Here is a 19578-nt window from a genome sequence, read left to right as displayed (position 1 = left end):
TTATCATTTTTGGCACCCTATACCAATTGCACTGAAGACCAGTATAGAGTAATTTTGATCCAATTATACCTTTCAAGAAAACTTAACTTTTGCAGTTTCTAAACATATTGCTTTAATGTTAAATATTTCCTTTAAGACCTGATCTGCTTTTGGAGGGTCAAACATTACAATGATGATACTAGAAGAATACATCTCACTTAAAATAGGACTAGAATAAATCTAATCACACAGATAATATTTTTGCAAATGAAATCAAATAGAATCTCAATTTTCCCCAAGGGCCATTTAACACCAGGATTTCACATTACAGGACCTGCTAACTTTCAGTTGGTCGATTGCCAAAGCTTTAAAGTGACCATTTTCTATTCTCTTTTTTATGTTGCCACAGTATTTTCTTCTGTGAACAATATAACAGATGTTAATTATTTGGGCAAATTAAAAGTAAACCAAAAGAAATTTAAATGAACCACGCTTTTGTAAACTAAAGAACCCAAAGAGGCAATAGTATTACAAATAATTGGTACTGTGTAATAAAAACTTGTGCTAAAATTGCAAAGGAGAAATTGAATGGGGGTAAAAATAAGTTCTAAAGACAAGTTGGGATATGAGTGAGAAATAAAAATTGGAAGAATTGAGCAAGCAGAAAAAAGTAAGAGAAGTATCATACATCAGAATCTGAAAAAATAAAAAGAAAAGTGGGGCTGTTTTTTTTTTTTAAACATTTACCGTCTGTCTTAGAACCAATACTATGTATTGGCACTAAGGCAAAAGAGCAGAAAGGGCTCAGCAATGAGGGTTACCGCCTCCAGGGTTGTACTGCTAGGAAGTGCCTGAGGTAGAATTTGAACCCAAGACCTTCCATCTCCAGGTCTAACCATCTATCCTCTGAGCCACCCAGCTGCCCCACAAAAGATGCAATTTTGAAGGGCTTTAATCAAAATCTACAAGAGTATAAAAATAAAGGAAGTGGAAAAGTTTAAGCAAATAGGGATGAGAGAAGAATGAGTAACATTGACAGTGTGAAGAGGATTTGAAAGTGGACTTTGGAGTTTCAGAGTTTTAAGGAAGTTTTTTATCTTGTTGAGACAAGAAGGGTAGCAAAAACATTATTGAGTTATTCTTTATGATATAGAAAATGGAGAAATAGAATTGCAGTGTGAAATTATTTGAGGATAGTATGCCAAAAACAGCCCTTGAAGGAACATAAGGAGGGTATAATTTAGTCATTACGTGAGATGCCAAACCCATCTACTGCATCCCAGACCATCGCCAGTTGTCCTGACTTTTGTCTTGCCATTGGATGACTGGAAGAGAGAATGAGGCTGATGACTTTGGGCAATTATACTTCATTGAAATCCAATTCACATGTAGGGCAAGGCATCACCCTGTGAATGTCCTCTACAATGAAGGATGAAAAATATATACATGGGGGGAGATGCATATGTATATGTCCACACACCAACGAGGCCTCAGAAAATGAATAGGGCACATACAAATAATAAATACACCCCTCTCTCTTCCACTAATGTCACTGGTTGACTAAGCTCTCAGTGTTGCTACCATTGCAGCCATTCTTAATTATTTCCTATTTATCCCTATATATGGCTTTTTTATACATGTTTATTTGTTGCCACCCCCATTAGACTGGGGGCTCCTTGACAGAAAGTACTGGCTTTTGCCTTTCGTTGTATCCCCAGTCCGTAGCCCAGTGCCTGGCATATTAGTAGGTACTTGGTAAATCTTTGACTCACTGATGCGCTCAGCTATTGAAATGAGCTAAAGGAGCCACTTTCCCCCCAATTCAGAAGCGGCAGTTAGAGAATGTAATGCCTCTGCCGCAGACTGGAGTAACAAGAGTTGCAGATGTCTCCAAGTCTTCAAACAATTGCTTAGCATTTCCTGGCCACCTCCTGAGTAACTGTGGTGAGGTGACATGGGGGAGCCTTCCACTGGGCAAAGTCTTCCCATATAAGACAAAGCTCCCATTGCCCAGTGTGGGTCTGTCTCTTATGTATTTATTTACTTATTTAGTGCATACACAATGTTTTATATCTATACACACATATATGTATATATATACAATGTTATATGTAACATATTACCATATATGATTATTCTATTATAGATATAATATATGATTTATATATTATGTATTATACATATATTCATGTGTTCTGTCCTCCCCAATGTTTTTATATATAATGATATATTAGATAATTATATATTACATATAATTCATTAATATAATACAAAATAATATAATATAGTAGCATATAATATAGTACAATGCAATTAACATAATACAATATAACAGTATTAATTTAAAATAATATAACATCATAATTAATAATATAACTAATATAATACAAGTAATGTAACATAGTATAATTAATATAATATATAATCAATATGTGTGTTCTGTCCTCCCCAATGTAATATATGTGTGTATGTGTATACATGTATATGTATATATTTGTATATAATCACAAATATGTATATATATACTAGGTCAATATATTAATATATTAATTCTACATGATACTATTTACTCTTATATTAATAGTAGTTGGTACACATATTATATGACTATATTGATATTGGTTATATTAATATGCAGGCATATGTGTGGGTGCATATACATCTCTCCCTATTGCCCTAGCTGTGAGCAGAATTGTCACTGGTGGTTAGCACTCTTCTACTCTTTCCCACTTCTTACTGGTGTCACAGCATTCCTAGGAACAAGCTGGAAATCCAGTAAGAGGAAGCCTTGGAAAGTGCCAGACACACGTGTGCTATTGTGGCAACAAGGTCTTTTTCCTTCCTCAGGATCTGGTGTAGATTCCAGAACATGCTGAGGAATGTGACTCCATTACTGCCTCTGTGGCTTTCTGGAGCTTGTGGTCCAGCTCCTCTCCTGCTGTTTCCATAGTAACTGAGGTGCTCTGGGAATGAGCAGAGAGCTCACAGCATCACCAGGGAGATGACACAGCCCACATGTGTATATACTCACCTGTTTGGATGATGTAGGAATAAAGAGATCCGACCTCCACGAGGAGAAAGGTTTCTTCTGACATTTTTGTTCTATTTTAGAAAGTGGCTGCTTCAGACTAATTTGCTAACCACTGGCAGCTCACAATTCTGACAGCTTAATAGGATGTCCCCTCGGAAAGGCAGGCAGCGGGACTGATTTCTCTGGTTGTCTAACATCTATGACAGCTCACTTTGTGAATCACACATATAAACCATGAGCAGAATATGAATAGTGCCTCTCAGTACATTTAGATTTTTAAACCAGCAAGAGGTTTTTGTTTTTGTTTTTTTTTTTAATATATATTAGAGGAGCAGCAGGGTGGCTCAGTAGATAGTCAGACCTGGCAACTGGAGGTCCTGGGTTCAAATATGTCCTCAGACACTTCTTAGGTATGTGATTCTGGTCCAGTCACTTAACTCCCATTGCCTAACCCTTATAGCTTTTCTGCTTTGGAACTGAAACACATCATTGATTCTAAGACAGAAGGTACAGGTTTAATTCACAAGTAACTCTCTGTACCTACACATTTTACCAAGAAAACCTGTGCCTGAGACTAATGTGCAAGGGGCAAGAATCATATTAACATTATTGTAAAATGGGTGACAGAGGATAAAAGTGCCAGGCCTGGGGTCAGGAAGACTCAAATCCACCCTCGGACACTTACTAGCTTGGGTCACCCTAGACAAGTCACCTTTTGCCTCAGTTTCCTCATCTGTAAAAAGAGTTGGAGAAAGAAATGGCAAACCACTTGGTGTCTTGGCCATGAAGGGGTCATGAAGAGTCAGACACAACTAAAATGATTAAACAAAAACAATAAAAATGAACATATTGTATCACATGTTTTCAAGTTCACCTTTAGATCATAAAATCTTTGTTGGTAGGGCAAGATTCCAGTTAGCTTTGAAAAAAATGAATACAGTACTATCTGTACCCACTTGTGACACATACTGGCTGAGGAACTAAGGGCAAGTAATTAACCACTCAAACCTTCAGCACCTCCCTAAGACCTGGAGTACAGGCCGAGTTTCTGATCTGTATTAGATGAGCAAGTTTTCACAATTTCTATAGCCCCAAGCTGATGAAATCTTAATTCCAAACCCACAAGGTAAAACCCATGTAGGCCCCAGAGTATTCTAGAGGAAAGGGCACTAGACTTCAACCTGGATTCAGAAGTGCCAAGTCTAGGTAGGGCTCAGCACCATCCACTTATTTGGTATGTGACTGGGAGCAAATCGCCTCACTTCTGGATTTGCTTCACCAATCTGTAAAATGGGGATAATGATAGTTGTATTATCTACCTCACTTTGGTTGTCCTATAGGTCTCATTGTCAATGACCTCCTTAAGGTTTAACTCTTATGGAATTCCAGTGTCAGCAACCGAATCATTCCAGGTCATCTTTGTTGTGGGGGTGAACTCTCCCAGGAGGCCCAACCCCAAAGAGTGTGGGATCAATCATTTGGTAGGCACCAAGATAAACCAGTTTCTAGCATCCCTTCAAGAGCAAGGTTACTCTCCAACAGAACTTGTTTAGTTGCATCAGACTTTGTGATCCCTTTGGGATTTCCTCAAGAGAAACTAGAGTGCATTGCCATTTCCTTCTCTCTAACTCATTTTACAGGTGGGGAAATTGAGGCAAAGAGGGTTAAGCAACTTGTCCAAGGTCACACATTTAGTAAGTGTTTAAGGCCAGCTTTGAACTTAGGAAGATGAGTCTTCTTGATTCCAGGTACAATACTAGCCATACTGCATGATCTAGCTGCCTTGATCTTACCTACCACTGCTCTAGCTCCTAAGTTTCTCTCTTCTGGTCTAGCACTCCCCTAAAGTCACTTCTCTGAAGCAGTGGTGTCAAACTCAAATAGAAGGAGGTCACAAAACCACACATAAGAATCCCTGCTGGTACATGTTGACTTAGATAATCATATATTATTACCATTTGCTATGTTCCACTGTATTTTTACTTATTTTAAAAAATATTTCCCAATTATATTTTAATACGATTCTGGCTTCACTTGGGAGCATTGCACCACTTTTTTTCTAAGGGATCTGATTTTCCAGGAATGATGGGGAAATCTTCAGCAGGGCAGTCCTTTCTATTCAAGTCCATCATTCTTTTAAAAGCTGTTCACTGACAAATTTATATTGAAGCAGTTAAGGAATCAGTTTGCTTTGAGTTTTGACTTTAAACTGTTTCTTGAGGTAACATGGTGTAGTAACTAGAGAGCTCATCTCAAAGTCAAGAAGATTTGGGTTCAAGTTCTTTTAACACATATTGAGTGGGAAAGTATACATATCATTGAACTTCTCCAGGCTCTAGACTGAGATGAAGAGTTCCAGGGAAAGTGTTGACTTGCCTTGATAGAGGGAGTTTCCTCAAGGCGGGGGGAGGGGGGGGAAGGAAATTGAGGGAACTGAGGGGATTCTGATGGCAATTGTGGGAATTTAGGGAACCAGACTAAACCCACCGGGTGACTCGGCTCTGGAACTAGCTTAGATCCCTTTCTATTCAATTATAGATCTAGTACAATTCCATCTTGCAAAAAAAAAAAATTTTTTCAACTGTAGGAACTGGGAGAAAACTTTATTGCATTGTTTGAACCTCACTCTGCCTGGCTGGGAAACTAGACCACCTCTACCTGCTGTTTAGAGGCCCTTAACTAAAGACCGAGGAGGGTATGCTGACCGGAAATGAATTCAGATCCAAAGATTGATGGAAAGAGTTTTTTCACAATTGTACATCTCAAGCAGCCCATATGTCTTATCTAAAAACCAGTCACATACTGATCAATCAGTTATTGTTTCTATGTTCGTTTAATTACATACTTGGTTCATAGAATTGCACCTGTTTGTTCTCCCCCTTTCAACTTGAAAAGTCCCTAATCTTTCCTCCAATTTGAAATCAAATAAACTAATGTATTATTTTTTAGTTAATCTAGTTTTATTTATTTTTAAATATTTAATTTAATTTTTAATTTATTTATTTATTTAAATATTTAAAATTAATTTAATTAGTTAAAATTATCCTTTTAGTTAATTGGCCTTATTTGATTGTTTTTAGTATAGGAAAATCTGTCTTCCCTGTATTAGGGATCCAGCTCCAACTTGAAGAAGGGGATCTAGTTCTGATTTGTTGGGTAATTAACATGCATTGCTTAATAAATCAAAATGCTTCTTAGCTACAACCTTTGTTTTTCTAGTCATTTCATCTTTCACCCTCCACAAAAGAATGCTTATACTAATGAAATTATAGTCCATACCCTCTATTTAACTGGTTATTACTTATGATGATAACTATTAATAGCTAACATTTATTTAGTGCCTACTATTATATGTCAGGTACTGTGCTAAGTATTTTATAAATATCCTCTCATCCAACTCTCACAAGCACCCTGGGAGGTAGGTGTTATTTTCATTACTATTAATTCCCTTGCCTGGGTGAATGAGTACTATCTTTGGGTCAAGTTGTTCAGAAGAGGCAAAGATTAGTTGTGTGGAAGTCTCTTGTTGCTAGTTTGTTCCACTAAAGTATAATGATAGTACTCTGGAGCTCTAAAAATAAAAAAATAAAAAAAAAAACATTGGCCTAAGTCATTCAATCAACGCTTATTAATCACTTATGTTCCAGATAAAAGTGCAGGGGAATACAAAGAATAGTATCAGTCCCTGCTGCTGAGGAGCTCAGGCTAGCCAGACACATATTAAAATGATAGTTCTTGCCTTGGAGGAGATCACAGTCTCAGAAGAGATCATTGGCAAAGATATAGACAAGAAAGATCTGTAACAAAGCAGAGATAGATACAAAGCACAGATGTATAATAAGCAAGATATAGACAAACAAAGATTTATAACAAAGCGGAGATATAAACAAAGCAGAGGTACAGACAAACATATATAACAAAACATAAATATATAACAAGCAAGATACAGAGAGGCTAAAGTGGAAATAATAATGAGCAGAGATCCACAACTCTCTGAGACTGTACTTCACATCTGGCAGGCCTTTCTTCCATACCACTAACTCCTGGCTGCCTTCAAGACCCAGCTCAGGTGCCCCTCTTGGCCAAGAGACCTTTCCGGGTAACTCCTGCTGCTAGTGCCTTCCCCAATCAGACTGCCTTCCTTTTACATCATAGACAGTCATTTACATTCACCCTGGCACGTAAGCTCCTCGAGGGCAGGCACACAGCAGGCGCTTAATAGGTGTCTGGGCAGTGCCTCCAGCTCCAAAGCCACTGACCAGGAGGCCAGTCATCAAACGTTTTTGTTTTTTTTCGAGCAACATAGGCTGAGCAGGATACTTTACCTTAATAACGTTCCAGGTCTGTTCTGCTCCGCCTCCAGAGCTGCACAGCCGCAGTGGGGGCGATCAGAACTGGAGTGGGAGGCGGGGAGCTGAGGCGTCATTAGGAGGCGGTGACGTCATCATGAGGCGACCGCGCCTCTGTCCGCTCGGGTAGCTTCTCAGCTGCGGCTTGGGGCTGACACGAGGAGTGTCATGAACGGCGGCGGCGTCCTCCTCCTGCGGGCGGCCAGGGCGGGCTCGCGCCGGGCTCTGGGCGCCCTCCCCGAACGGCGGCTGGCCGCGGTGGGCAGCCTCCGGCGGCTCCTGCGCACCGGCCCGCCGTGCCGAGCCTACGCCAAGGAGCTGTTCCTGGGGAAAATCGAGAAGGTAACGGCCGGCCCGGCCCGGCGCGGCCGGTGGGAAAGGGTACACGATCTCCCGAACCCCCAGCTCCAGGCCCACCTGTGAAGCTCACCGGTTTGCCAGTTGTGGGCAGCTGAGCCCATCGCCTTGCCTCCCCGAGCCTCGCTTACCTCATCTGTAAAATAGACAGGATCTAGGCAACCACAACGGGCCGGGAACCCGCGCTTCTCAACGAAATGTGTGTGGCCCCAAATGGGACTAATTATTGAGCCTCTCTTTCTTCCTGAATTCAAGAGCCGATGTCACCACTAAACCCCTAATCCCAGCCCTGCCCCTCTCCCACGACCTTTGGGAGGCCGCGTGAGAGCATGTCTGCAGAACTCTCCGGCCCCTTCCCCCTGGCCTTACCGTTTCCACTGATTTCACGGCTGGAAGGTGCTCCCAAGAGGCCTAAAGGAGTGCAAATCACTTAACCCCAATCACCCAGCCCTTACCATTCTTCTTCCTTGGAACAAATACTTAGTAACTATTCTAAGACAGAAGTTAAGGGTTGAGAGAGAGAGAGAGAGACTGTGAGACTGTTTAGATCAGAGTCTTAACCTGGGATCCTTGGGTTGATGGACACTTTTCCATGAACTTGGATCAGGAAAAAAAAAAAAAGACATTTTTATCTTCATTTTCTTCTAACTGAAAATGTAGCATTTTCTTAAATTATTCAGAGAAAGGGTCCATAGGCTTCACCTGACTGCCAGAAATGATTAAGAAACTCCAATCTAATTCAACTTCTCCTTTTTAAAAGTGAGGAAACAGGTTTAGAAGGAGGAAAGGGATTTGCCCAAGGTCACCTTTGTGAATGAGTGGCAGCGCTGGGAAACGAACCCATATTTGACTCAAAGACCAGTTTAAAAAAATGTTCCTCCCATTTCTCTTTCTTACCGATCCTCTTCCCATCCCTCCTCTTATAACCAACCACATAGCAGCAAACTAGTTCAAGCCTTTAGTATTTGTCACTGTTGTAGAAGAAGCCTTTACCTAGTGTTTGCATTTTCTTAATCCATCCTGAGCATGAAATGCCAGATGGATCTGCTTTTAATAAGTACAGCTTTACAGTTCCCTTTTTGTTAATCCATCTGGAATACACTACCAGATAACTATCTAAGTACAGCTGTAAAGTAGCCATTACCTTCTGAGTAAAACTTTCAGTGGTTCCCTTTAGCCCATTGATTGATTAGTTCATGCTTAGGTAGAGTCACAATCTTATCTATATGAGCCTTACCTCCTTCTTGTCAGGATATAATCCATCCACAGCCCCCTGAACCCTCTATAATTTATCATATGTAAATCTTGGCTATGTCTTCCTCCTCTTAACTTTCTGGAGTTCCAGGATTTTTAACATATTGAAGCAATTTAGGCTGTCCCTCTGTTTTTCCTTGGATTTTACTATGTGAAATCATGGATCTAGAGCTATAAAGAACCTTAGAGATCATCTGCTTTAATCTACTCATTTTAAAGATGAGGAAACAAGCCTCAGAAGGTCACATAGTCATCATTAGAGGTAGAATTTGAACCCAGATCCTTTAACTCTAGAGTCACTACCAACTTTGGGTTAGGATAGGACAACTTGACTACAGCCTCCCCCATAAAGACTACTCTCTAGATCTGGGTATTAACCTGGTTCTAAATCTACCTAAATGTATAATCACCTAACTAGTGTCCAGCTAGTGTCTAACTCAGCCTGAGTTCTGTAACCATATAAAATGTAATTGGGAAATGTTAAACAAAATAAATAAAAATTCAACATAGATAATATGAATTTGTGATTTTCCAAGTCAATATGGGACTCCAGAGATAGGTTCTATTGGAGTTTGACACCACTGCTCCAAGCTTCTATCATTCCATCTTGACCATAAGGGTTACATGAGAGAGAGACCTTGTTACATGTTGTTGAGTCTTAAGTACTATGTCCATGTTAGTTGTCTTGTCAGAAATAAGACAAGATTAATATAGCATGATCAATTCTTGATGAAACCTACCTAACTTTTAGTGATAACTGCATCCTAAATGCCAACTCTTAAAAATGGAATTCTAGAATTCTGCCAGTAATTAATCAGGATCTCTGGTCTATAATTTATAGCTCTGTCTCTCTGTCTCTGTCTGTCTGTATCTCCCCCCCCCCCCTTTTTCTCTCATTTATCTTGCATTTCCATGCTCTGATAGTCATTTTTATTCAGCATCTTTACAGCAACATACAGAATCTTTATGATATATGTCACCTTTGACTAAAAAGACCAATAGCTATATAGAACCTAGATAGTAATCCTACCTAACATTCTCTGATTCTAAGAGGAACAACAAAAGTCATTGAATTTAAGTGGGGCGGCTTTAAATAAGACGGACAAATTCTTTAAGGAAACATTGAAGTACAACTTTGACCTATTTGGCATAACTGTTATAGCTACTGAGAGAAAGACATTCAAAAATGGCATAATGAGCAAATAACTGTAGGCTCTGGTTAAAAGTCTCTACTTAGAATGCCAATCTTGAGGATATGATCCAGTTATATTTTATCTTGCTCCCAAATTTTCTGTAGTGTTCTAAGTAGTTCTAAGTACTAGAAACTAGTACCTCCTTTTTGGTAGGCTCGGTAAAAAATAGCAGTTTCCCCTTTTCCTTTCCTTTGCCTTTTGAAGGATGAAATTATCATTAAAACAAGTTACACATTTCTTAGCTGCTTTGCCTTTAACATAGAGAAAAGTTCTCCAAAGTCTGGGTCCCCTATCACTATGGTTTCCTATTAATTGTGCTAAGTTTGTGATCTCTTCCTTTCCTCCTTTCTTTCCTTTCTTCCTTCCCTTCCCTTTTTTTCCTTCCTTCCCATCCCCCTTTATCTTCTGTCTTAGAGTCAGTAGTAAATATTGGTTCCAAGGCAGAAGAATGGCTCTATATCCACTGAGTTGCCTAACTTCCCCAGTTAGTGATTTTGATGAGTGTAGGCATGCACAGTTGAAATGGTTTCTCAAAAGACCGGGAGTCTCAGAAGACTCAGAAGAATTCTAGGGTCTAGGTCCTTAGATATGGAACTGGAAAGGAACTTAAAGAACCAGTAGTAGGATTGTTGCTTGGTCCTTAGATAGCCCATGTTTACTGACACATCTGTGTGTCTTGTTGGCCTTTTAAGTAGCAATAAAGTGTGACATGTTGACATTTGTGGTTGGTGAGGTCTACAGAATCACAGTCTGGCACTATGATATTTCTTTGTTGTTTTTTGTTCTTAACCTTAACTATCGCCCTATTTTGCCAGACTGTCTTTAATTTGTTATTGTCCATCATACCTAAGTTTTAGTCTCACGTTTCCTATGCTTTTTCAATAAAATGTCAATGGCATTTCAAACTGAATGTCCCATAGCTATCTTCAACTCAGTACGTCCAAAATAACTATCTTCCCCTCCACACCATCTGATACCCTTCTTTCTTTAAAAAAAAAATATATATATATATTTTTCTCCTATTATTTATAAAAACAACTTTTTAAACATTTTTTTTAGTTTTGAATTTGAAATTCTCATCCTTCTGCCTTCCCCCTTTCCTAGGATGGTAAGCTATCTGATATAGATTTTCCATGTGCAATCATGCAAAACATTTTTCCAGAGTAGTCATTTTGTGGAGATCTAAAATGAAAAAAAAAATGAAGAACAAAGAAAATGAAATATAATCTATTTCAATCTAAGTCCAGATTCCATTAGTTTTTTTCTCAAAGAGCAAATGGCATTTTTCATCATGAGTCTGAGATACCCTTATTTCTTTTGTGATACCACCATACTTTCAGTCACCAAGGTACACAATCTGCTTGATTCCTGACCCTTCTTTGTGCCATACAGCCTACTCATTTGCCAAGTGTCATCAGTGTTACCTTCACTTCTCTTACATTCATCTCCTTTCCATTCATTCCATATCCATCACAGTCCAAGTCCTCCAAATCTCCCATAAAGATGATTGCCGTAGCCTCTAGTCTTTTCTCTCTATATTTCATCCTTCACACAGCCACCATAATATTCCTAAATCACAGGTCTGACTAGATCATTCTCCTATAATATACTGTAAAGTTACTGTAATCAGTAAATCCATGGCTTGAATCTTCATTGCCTTTGATCAAATACAGATCCCTCTATTTGACATTTAATGCCTTTCACAATTTTTAAGCCTTTTTTACACATCATCCTTTACTTACTCTGTAGTCCAGCCCCTATGGCCTTATTACAGGTCCTCACAAACAATATTTCATTTTCCCATTGTCCAGGCCACCCCTCATCCTTGGAATACCCTCCCTTCTTACCTCTATGACCATTAGAATCCCTAGATTGCTTCAGAGGTCAATCCGAGTGCTATTTCCTACATAAGGCCTTTCTTGATCCCTCTAAGTGCCATCCCCAGAAAATGACCATGAATTTACTTTGGATGTATTTTATAACTTATATATGTGCTTGTGTTGTTTATTCTAGTAGAATATAAGCTCTGTGAGGTCAGGCACTCTTTGATTTTTATTTTTGTATCTCTAGCACCTAGTATAATGCCTTTTGCAAAGTAAGTTTTCAGTAAACACATATTGCTAACTTTTGTCCTCATACCTGAGAGTATAAAATAAATTGAATATGACAGCACATGGTAGAGCAAGCTCACTTGTCACCTCAAACTTATCTTCTCATCCTTTTCCAAGTCCATATTCTTAACTTGGGCAGATTGGGAAGTATGTGTTCAAAAGTCATTGAAAGTTGCCGTAGCACAGTTCCTCCTCTAACTTACTTGATTGGCTCAGATGAGATAGGAACCAGCTTTATTTTTCAATGATGCTGCCCATGATGGAGTGTGTTGGAACAGCTACCCAGCCCTAAAAGTGACTTAACTGAGAACAATGGGATGGGGAATAAGGTATACTTATCTCAAACAAAAAAGTCTGTACAAATAATCCTTTAAATTATTTATTAAATTGTTTGTATAAAAAGGCAAAAATAATAAGTACCTCAGGACCATTGGGGTCCAAGAAGTGTATTTTTAAGTGTTCTTATTATCAAATGATATTATTAATCTGTTATCTAGTGAGAGATAGTCCATATAAGACATTGATTCAAAAAGTTAGATCTTTTAAAAAATATTTATTTTTATATCTAAAATAAATAAAGAATATTTTCATTTATATCGCCAGAATTTCTTCTAGTATCCCTTCCCTCTGTGGACCATCCCATATAACAAATTACATTTTAAAGGCAAAAAATCAGTAAAACCGATAAGTAAAAATCTGGGTTGTTTGTTGTTCTTGTTTTTTTTTTTTAACTTTCATTGTAAGCCATTGTAAGCCTGGATCAAAATGACCTTTTGACTCAATGCAAAAAAACCTAAGGCTAAGCTACTGGGACAGTATCCAAGAGGGTAGAGATGCATAGCTACTAGAACAAAACTTTGAAACTATGTGCAGTTTCCCCTACAAATGCATGGACCTTCCACCACTGCCAGGGATAGAGTGGAATAACTTATACTTCCTGGGACTTCAGGATTTCGTAACAGTTACCTTTTCTTTTCTTGTAGTCATTCTATCCATTTATTTTATCTTTATTAAACAATGTGGCATTGGCATTCCGTCAAGTCTTAAAGCAAACTAAAGGTCTCCCGATTATTAGCTGGATTCTGCTGTTATGACCATATGACTTGTACTATTTTCAGTTTTAATTTCTTAAATAATTTGGATTTTTTTTGCTAATTAGTCTCATTTGACATTTAATGAAAAAACAAATCACAATCAAAGAGGCTCTCCATTGCAATCAGTTCAGCAGCCTAAACAATACTTCCTATTTATTGCATTTCAACTTTTCTGAGCTCTTGTATAAGGGAATCCTGAAGGTAATGCCACCCTACCCTGACCCTCATCCAATCTCCTTTCCCTTTGACTTCTTGGTAAAGGAAGGGCTGAGACAGGATCATAAAATTCATCCTGCTATTACAAGTAGAGGTTCAAAGGTGTACATAAGACCATTTCTGCTGAGAGTCATAAAGTTCTTTGGTGGCCCCAGAAAGCCTTGTTCCTTGTTAAGTGGTTTAACTGTTCTAAAAGTAACCTTGAAGGCTCACCCTCTAGAAAGCATATGAGCTGGTCTAGGTCATGGAGTATTTGATCTTAGAAATTGGAGCTTTTGTTCCAGTGGCTACACATCAACATCGGCTTGGGTCATTGCTTGGATATTGTCCAGGTACCTTCACCTCAGGTCTTTTTGCATTGAGCCAAAAGATCATTTTGACCCAGAAGCTAACAGTGAATGTTATTTAAAAAAACAAAACAAATGAACAAGCAAAACACCACACACACAAACATACACCCCAGACATTTGCTTAAACTTTGTTTAGTAATTATTTGCATTTAAGTTCATTTTCATTTTTAGGTACATAATGTCTTAAAATTTTTCATTTACCCTAAGTTGTCATAAGTATCCTTTTTTTTTTAAACTCTTACTTTCTGTCTTAGAATCAATACTAAGTATTGGTTCCAAGGCAGAAGAATGAGTTTTAAGGGCTAAGCAGTTAGGGTTAAGTGACTTGCCCAGGGTTACCCAGCCAGGAAATATCAGAGGCCAGATTTGATCCTGTTTCCAGGCCTGGCTCTCTCTGAGCTAACTAGCTGCCTGCCTCATTAGTATTCTTTATTCTCTTTCCCTTTTCTTCTGCTTCTTGGGTGTGTATATATGTATGCATGTTCCATTCTTTCAAAGCACTGTTTTTTCACTTTGCTTTTTTTCATGTAGGTCTTTTTAGTTTTCTTTGTATATTGTGATGCTGCTACTTGTTTCTTATACAATCTGTTCCATTGAGTTTTGTTTTTTTTCAGTTGTGTCCAACTCTTTGTGGCCCCATTTGGGGTTTTCTTGGCAAAGAACCTGGAGCAGTTTGCCATTTCCTTTTCTGGCTCATTTTACATATGAGGAAACTGAGGCAAATGAGATGAAGCGACTTTCCCAGGGCCACACAACTAGCATCTGCGGCCAGATTTTAACTCAGGATGATGATTTTCCTGTCTCTAGGTCCAGCACTAGCTAGCTACCCCTCTATTATATTCATAGTGAAAAAATCTCACTGGACATAACCATTCATCCTACAGTCAGAAAAGCAATCATGAGAAATGCTGCATTTAGAGCAAGAGGTCCTGGCCTCATGGGATAGCTCTGCCTTAAACAAGTCACTTGGGTTATCCAGGCTTCATGAGGAAGTAGCACTAGGCAGCCTCTGAGGGCCCTTCCTGTTGTCCAGGCATTGATCCTCTCTAGTGGTTCCTGAAGCAGACATGCATTAGTGCACAAAGATCACCGGAAGACTTGGCTGTTAGACTCAGCTGCCCCTTGTTAGAGGTAGACCTCAGGCAAGTCACCTACCTCTTAGATTCACAACTTCTTCATCTGCAGAATGGGGATGATGATAGTGATGGAGGTTTACAGTGAAGCTCCTGCAAGTACAAGGATATGGAAGTGCTATATAGTTTTGAAAATAGCGTTCTTGCTGGTAAGGACAGCTGCCTGCACATTAGTCACTTAATCCTGGTGGAAAGCCTGGATAAAAATACTCACAAGCAACTTCTTGAATTCCAGGATTAATATGAGGCCTTAATTTTATTAAAAGAGGAAACATTCAGAATGAAGCTCTTTGAAAGGGGCCCAACATGGAAACAATTTACATTTCCTTGTAATCAGACTATGATGATGCTTTTTGGTTCTTCCCCAAATCTTGATTCCTCTTAGGTTTGATTTGTATGTCACTGTTACTTCTGCCCATACTGTCCCTCATCTCTCCTTCATAATAAATCAGCTTAGTCAAGCAAACAGATCACCATATTGATCGTGTCTGAAAAAATCGGCCTCATGAATACAGAGAAGTATGGAAAGGTTTCCATGCACTGAGATTGAGTGAAGTCAACAGAGCCAAGAAAACGAAACCCACAGTGACCACAGCAATGGCCATGGAAAGACCCACCACCACCAAACAGTCCAACATGAATGTTGCTGAATTACCCAAGAACCAACATGGCCCCAAAGAGGAGAGTGTAGAAAAACATCCCCAACCACTCCATTGCAGAGCATTACATGGAAGTAGAGCATAGCATTGCACATTAATTTTATACTTTTATTATTTTTTAAAAGTCTTTTAACTCACCATGCTAAAAAAGAAAGTCTATGTCTCGTTTGACACTCCTATTTCTTATTTCCCATTATAATTAGTGTGTGGAATACTGCCTAAATATTTTCATTCCTTTATAGCTCACCAAAAGTTCCCTTGCACTATATTCTGAGGTAGTCTTAGTGTCCTATATAGAGAGATCTTTGTAGAACAGTTTAGGAACTAAGCACAATTAGCTAGTCTAGAACTGTAACCATTTTCCAAAAATAAAATTTCCATAAGAATGGATTATATGACATTTGCCTATTAAAATGATAATTTTTTAAAATGTTGCCATTTTTTAGAAAGAAGTTTTTCCATATCCAGAAGTCAGCCTGGATGAATTAAAAGATATGCAGCAGTTTGTGGTACCAGTAGAAAAATTCTTCAATGAAGAAGGTGTGTCTTTTTCTTTTTTTTTATCAGAAATGTTAACTATATAACAAATTCTTGTTTTCTGTGACAATCAGTTTGACTTGAAAACTCTTTAAAAATATGTATGCACTGGGGTACAGCTGGATGGCTCAGTGGATTGTGAGCCAGGCCTAAAGATGGGAGATCCTGGGCTCAAATCTAGCTTTAAATATTTCGTAGCTGTGTGACCTTGGGCAAGTCACTTAACCCTCCAGTATTGATTCTAAGACAGAACACGTATATGTACTTAACAGAAATACATGAGAAAGATACAGTGTTTGAAAGTAAGTCATATTAAAATATTAAATGCTGGTATTTTAAGAATGACTCTTGATTGGTACCAAAAAATTCTAGAATCATAGAAGCTTACAGTTTGACGTTTAGGGTATAGATGTCATCTGGTCCATCCTCATTAAAGAATTCAGCATTCTGGACAGATGCACAAAAGCCTTCTATTGAATACTCAATATAGTGACAGATCACAAAATTCTTTGTGTATTTTTCTGATGAATGAAAGTAGCACAACTTAAAGATAGATATTCCCTTACTGTTACTAAGAATTGCTTGTTTATGTATGAGTGTTCTTTAGCAGCCCTTGAAATTTGCATTGCTGGTAACTAGGTTTAGTGGATAGAATCTGAACTGGATCAGTAATAATGATTTTTAAAATATATGCCTCAAATCTCACTCTCTATCTGGATTATAAGCATCAAAAAACTTGCTCAGTTGGTATAGAAATGCTGAACTTCATATTTTAAACGTTAACATCCTAGATGAAACAAAACAAAACAAAAAAAAACCAGCAAACTTCAAAGCTGTTTAGACACTTAACCACTCCATGTGGTTCATGTCCTTCAAATTCCTCACCAGCTGGGTGAGAGAGAGGATTATGCAGATCATACAGGCTTATTAAGTTACAATCCAAAAAAAGAAGAATTACATTCTTGGAGAATTTTCTTTTCAAGAAACAGATACATATGTCAGAAATTTTTAAATCCTGTTAAATTAAACTTTGTGATCTATTAGGAGAGGAGAAGGGTAGTATAAAACATGAACAATGCATGATCTCATGCAAAGTAACACAATGTGGAGATACTACCTCACACCTATCAGATTGATCAATATGACAGTAAAGGAAAGGGATAAATGTTGGAGGTGACATGGCAGAATTGAGACCCAAATGCATTGTTGGTGGAGTTGTGAGCTAACCCATCCATTCTGGAGGGCAATTTGGAACTATGCCCAAAGGGCTATAGTTCTACATACCTGTTGATTCTGTAATACCAATTCTGGGTCTGTATACCAAAGAGATCATAAAAAAAAGAATATTTATAGCAGCTTTTTTGTGGTGGCAAAGAATTGGAAATTGAAGGGTGTCCATCATTTGGAGAATGGCTGAACAAATTGTGTTATATGTTGGTGATGGAATACTATATTATTGAATGTTATAAGAAATGACAAGTAGGATGATTTCAGAAAAAGCTGGAAAGATCTACATAAACTGATGCAGAGTGAAATAAGCAAAACCAGGAGAATATTATTTTTTACTGTACATAGTAACTGCAATATTGTACAATGCACAACTGTGAAAGACTTAGCTACTCTCATCCATATAGTGATTCAGGACAGTGCTGAAGGACTTATGACAAAGAATGCCAACCACCTCCAGAGAAAGAACTCTTGAGAATAGGATACAGATCAAAGCATATGATTTTTCACATTAGTTTATTTATGGTTTTATTTTGGGATTTTGATTTATAAGAATATTCTCTCACAACAGTGACCAATATGGAAATATGTTTTGCATGATTACATGTGTATAAACCAGATCAAATTGTTTTCCAGCTCAGGGAGGAGCGTGGGGAGAGAAGGAGGGAGACAATTTGAAACTTATAATTTCAGAAAATGTATGTTGAAAATTGTTATTACATACAATTGAGAAAATAAAGTGTTTTTGAATAAGGGGAAAAAATGCATGATCTCCCTAACATGTATAAGAATGGAATTAGAGGGTGGGACATAGATCGGAAAGACAGCACAGTTTAGAGATCTGAGTTCTAGTTTCAGCTTTGTCAGTACCTGTGTATGTCATCTTGGGTAATCTCATCTATCTGGGCCTTATTTCCACTTCTAAAATAAATGACATGGATGAGATTAATACTAAAGTCCTATAGCCCCAATTAATTTCTATACTATCTTGTCCCTAATCTTTGCCTCTCCCTAACATTGCCACCCTTAAGTGAATTTTCCATGTTATTCCTAAAGGAATATGTCAGTGAAGATATGACTTAAGACGTTTTATAGTCAGACTTCAGGATAATATCTATTCCAAGTATACTCATGCCCATGTTCCACATAAAACATGATTATGTGGATGAATTATTGGGAAACTAATCAACCTTATTCTGCAAACCAGCTTGTCAAACCTTTGATCTAGAAAAAGTTTATGTTCTAATGCCCTCGTAAAGATTAAAATTTAAGAATATGGGGAGACTGAGGCAGGTAGGAATTAGTTTCTCTCTGCAAGGAGTATTATATTTTATGAGGTTTATTAAAGGTTGAGAATTTAAGAATATACAAGTAAGAAAAAACACATGCCTAGGCCAGAGGCCTAGACAAGACCTCATCTACATTATGGAAAGAGCCACGTCTGCCCCAAAACGGAAGTCAGAGAGAGAGAGAGAGAGAGAGAGAGAGAGAGCGCTCAAAAGCCTTTGCAATCAGCTTAAGTACCTTCTCGATCTTGCCCACCTCAGAATTCCGTGAGATTACAAAGCATTTTGGGGAAGTGGAGCAAGGACTTGTGGGGATTGAAGTCCAGAGTTCAAATCTCAATTTTACATTCCTCCGTTTGATCCTCTGGGAAGAAGTCCTTCCCCAAAGGATCATCAAAACATAATCAATTTAAAGATTACAATAATTTGAGGATAAGAGAAAAAAACAATAAAACCAATAATTGCTGAACGCATTGACAAAAAGCCAGTTAGGGGGCAGTTCCCTTTGGCATGAAAGTATACATACAAATTAGTGTTCAATCAACCACACCCAAAGTTCAATTTTGGGCAACTTGTGGTCTGGAGGCTTCTTCATGGTGGCTTCTCCAACAGTTCAGTTCTGGATTCAGAGAGGTAGCATCTTCTTTACCTAAAATTCTTCTCAAAAGGAATTTAAACTTTGCAATTTAAATAATGATATTTTTTTACATTCCCCCCATTAAGAGGGTGATTTAAAAAAAAACAGGATCACTTAGAGATGCATGGCTGAGGTATGAGGTATATGAATCAATTGGCAAGAGAA

The 19578-nt window shown here is 38.2% G+C and overlaps 1 protein-coding gene across 1 annotated transcript in view; it reads left to right on the top strand.

Annotated features, from left to right (window-relative positions):
- The first annotated feature begins 7527 nt into the window (after positions 1–7527).
- ACAD9 (acyl-CoA dehydrogenase family member 9) overlaps positions 7528–19578 on the top strand; it is a 48703-nt gene continuing 36652 nt past the window's right edge. The window contains exons 1-2 of the mRNA XM_001378507.4: positions 7528–7701; positions 16173–16266. Coding sequence (XP_001378544.1) covers positions 7528–7701; positions 16173–16266 — 268 coding nt within the window. The remainder of the gene's footprint in view (positions 7702–16172; positions 16267–19578) is intronic.

Source organism: Monodelphis domestica, chromosome 7, assembly GCF_027887165.1.
Source record: "Monodelphis domestica isolate mMonDom1 chromosome 7, mMonDom1.pri, whole genome shotgun sequence".
Classification (NCBI taxonomy): domain Eukaryota; kingdom Metazoa; phylum Chordata; class Mammalia; order Didelphimorphia; family Didelphidae; genus Monodelphis; species Monodelphis domestica.
This window is presented reverse-complemented; position numbering and strand designations above follow the sequence as displayed.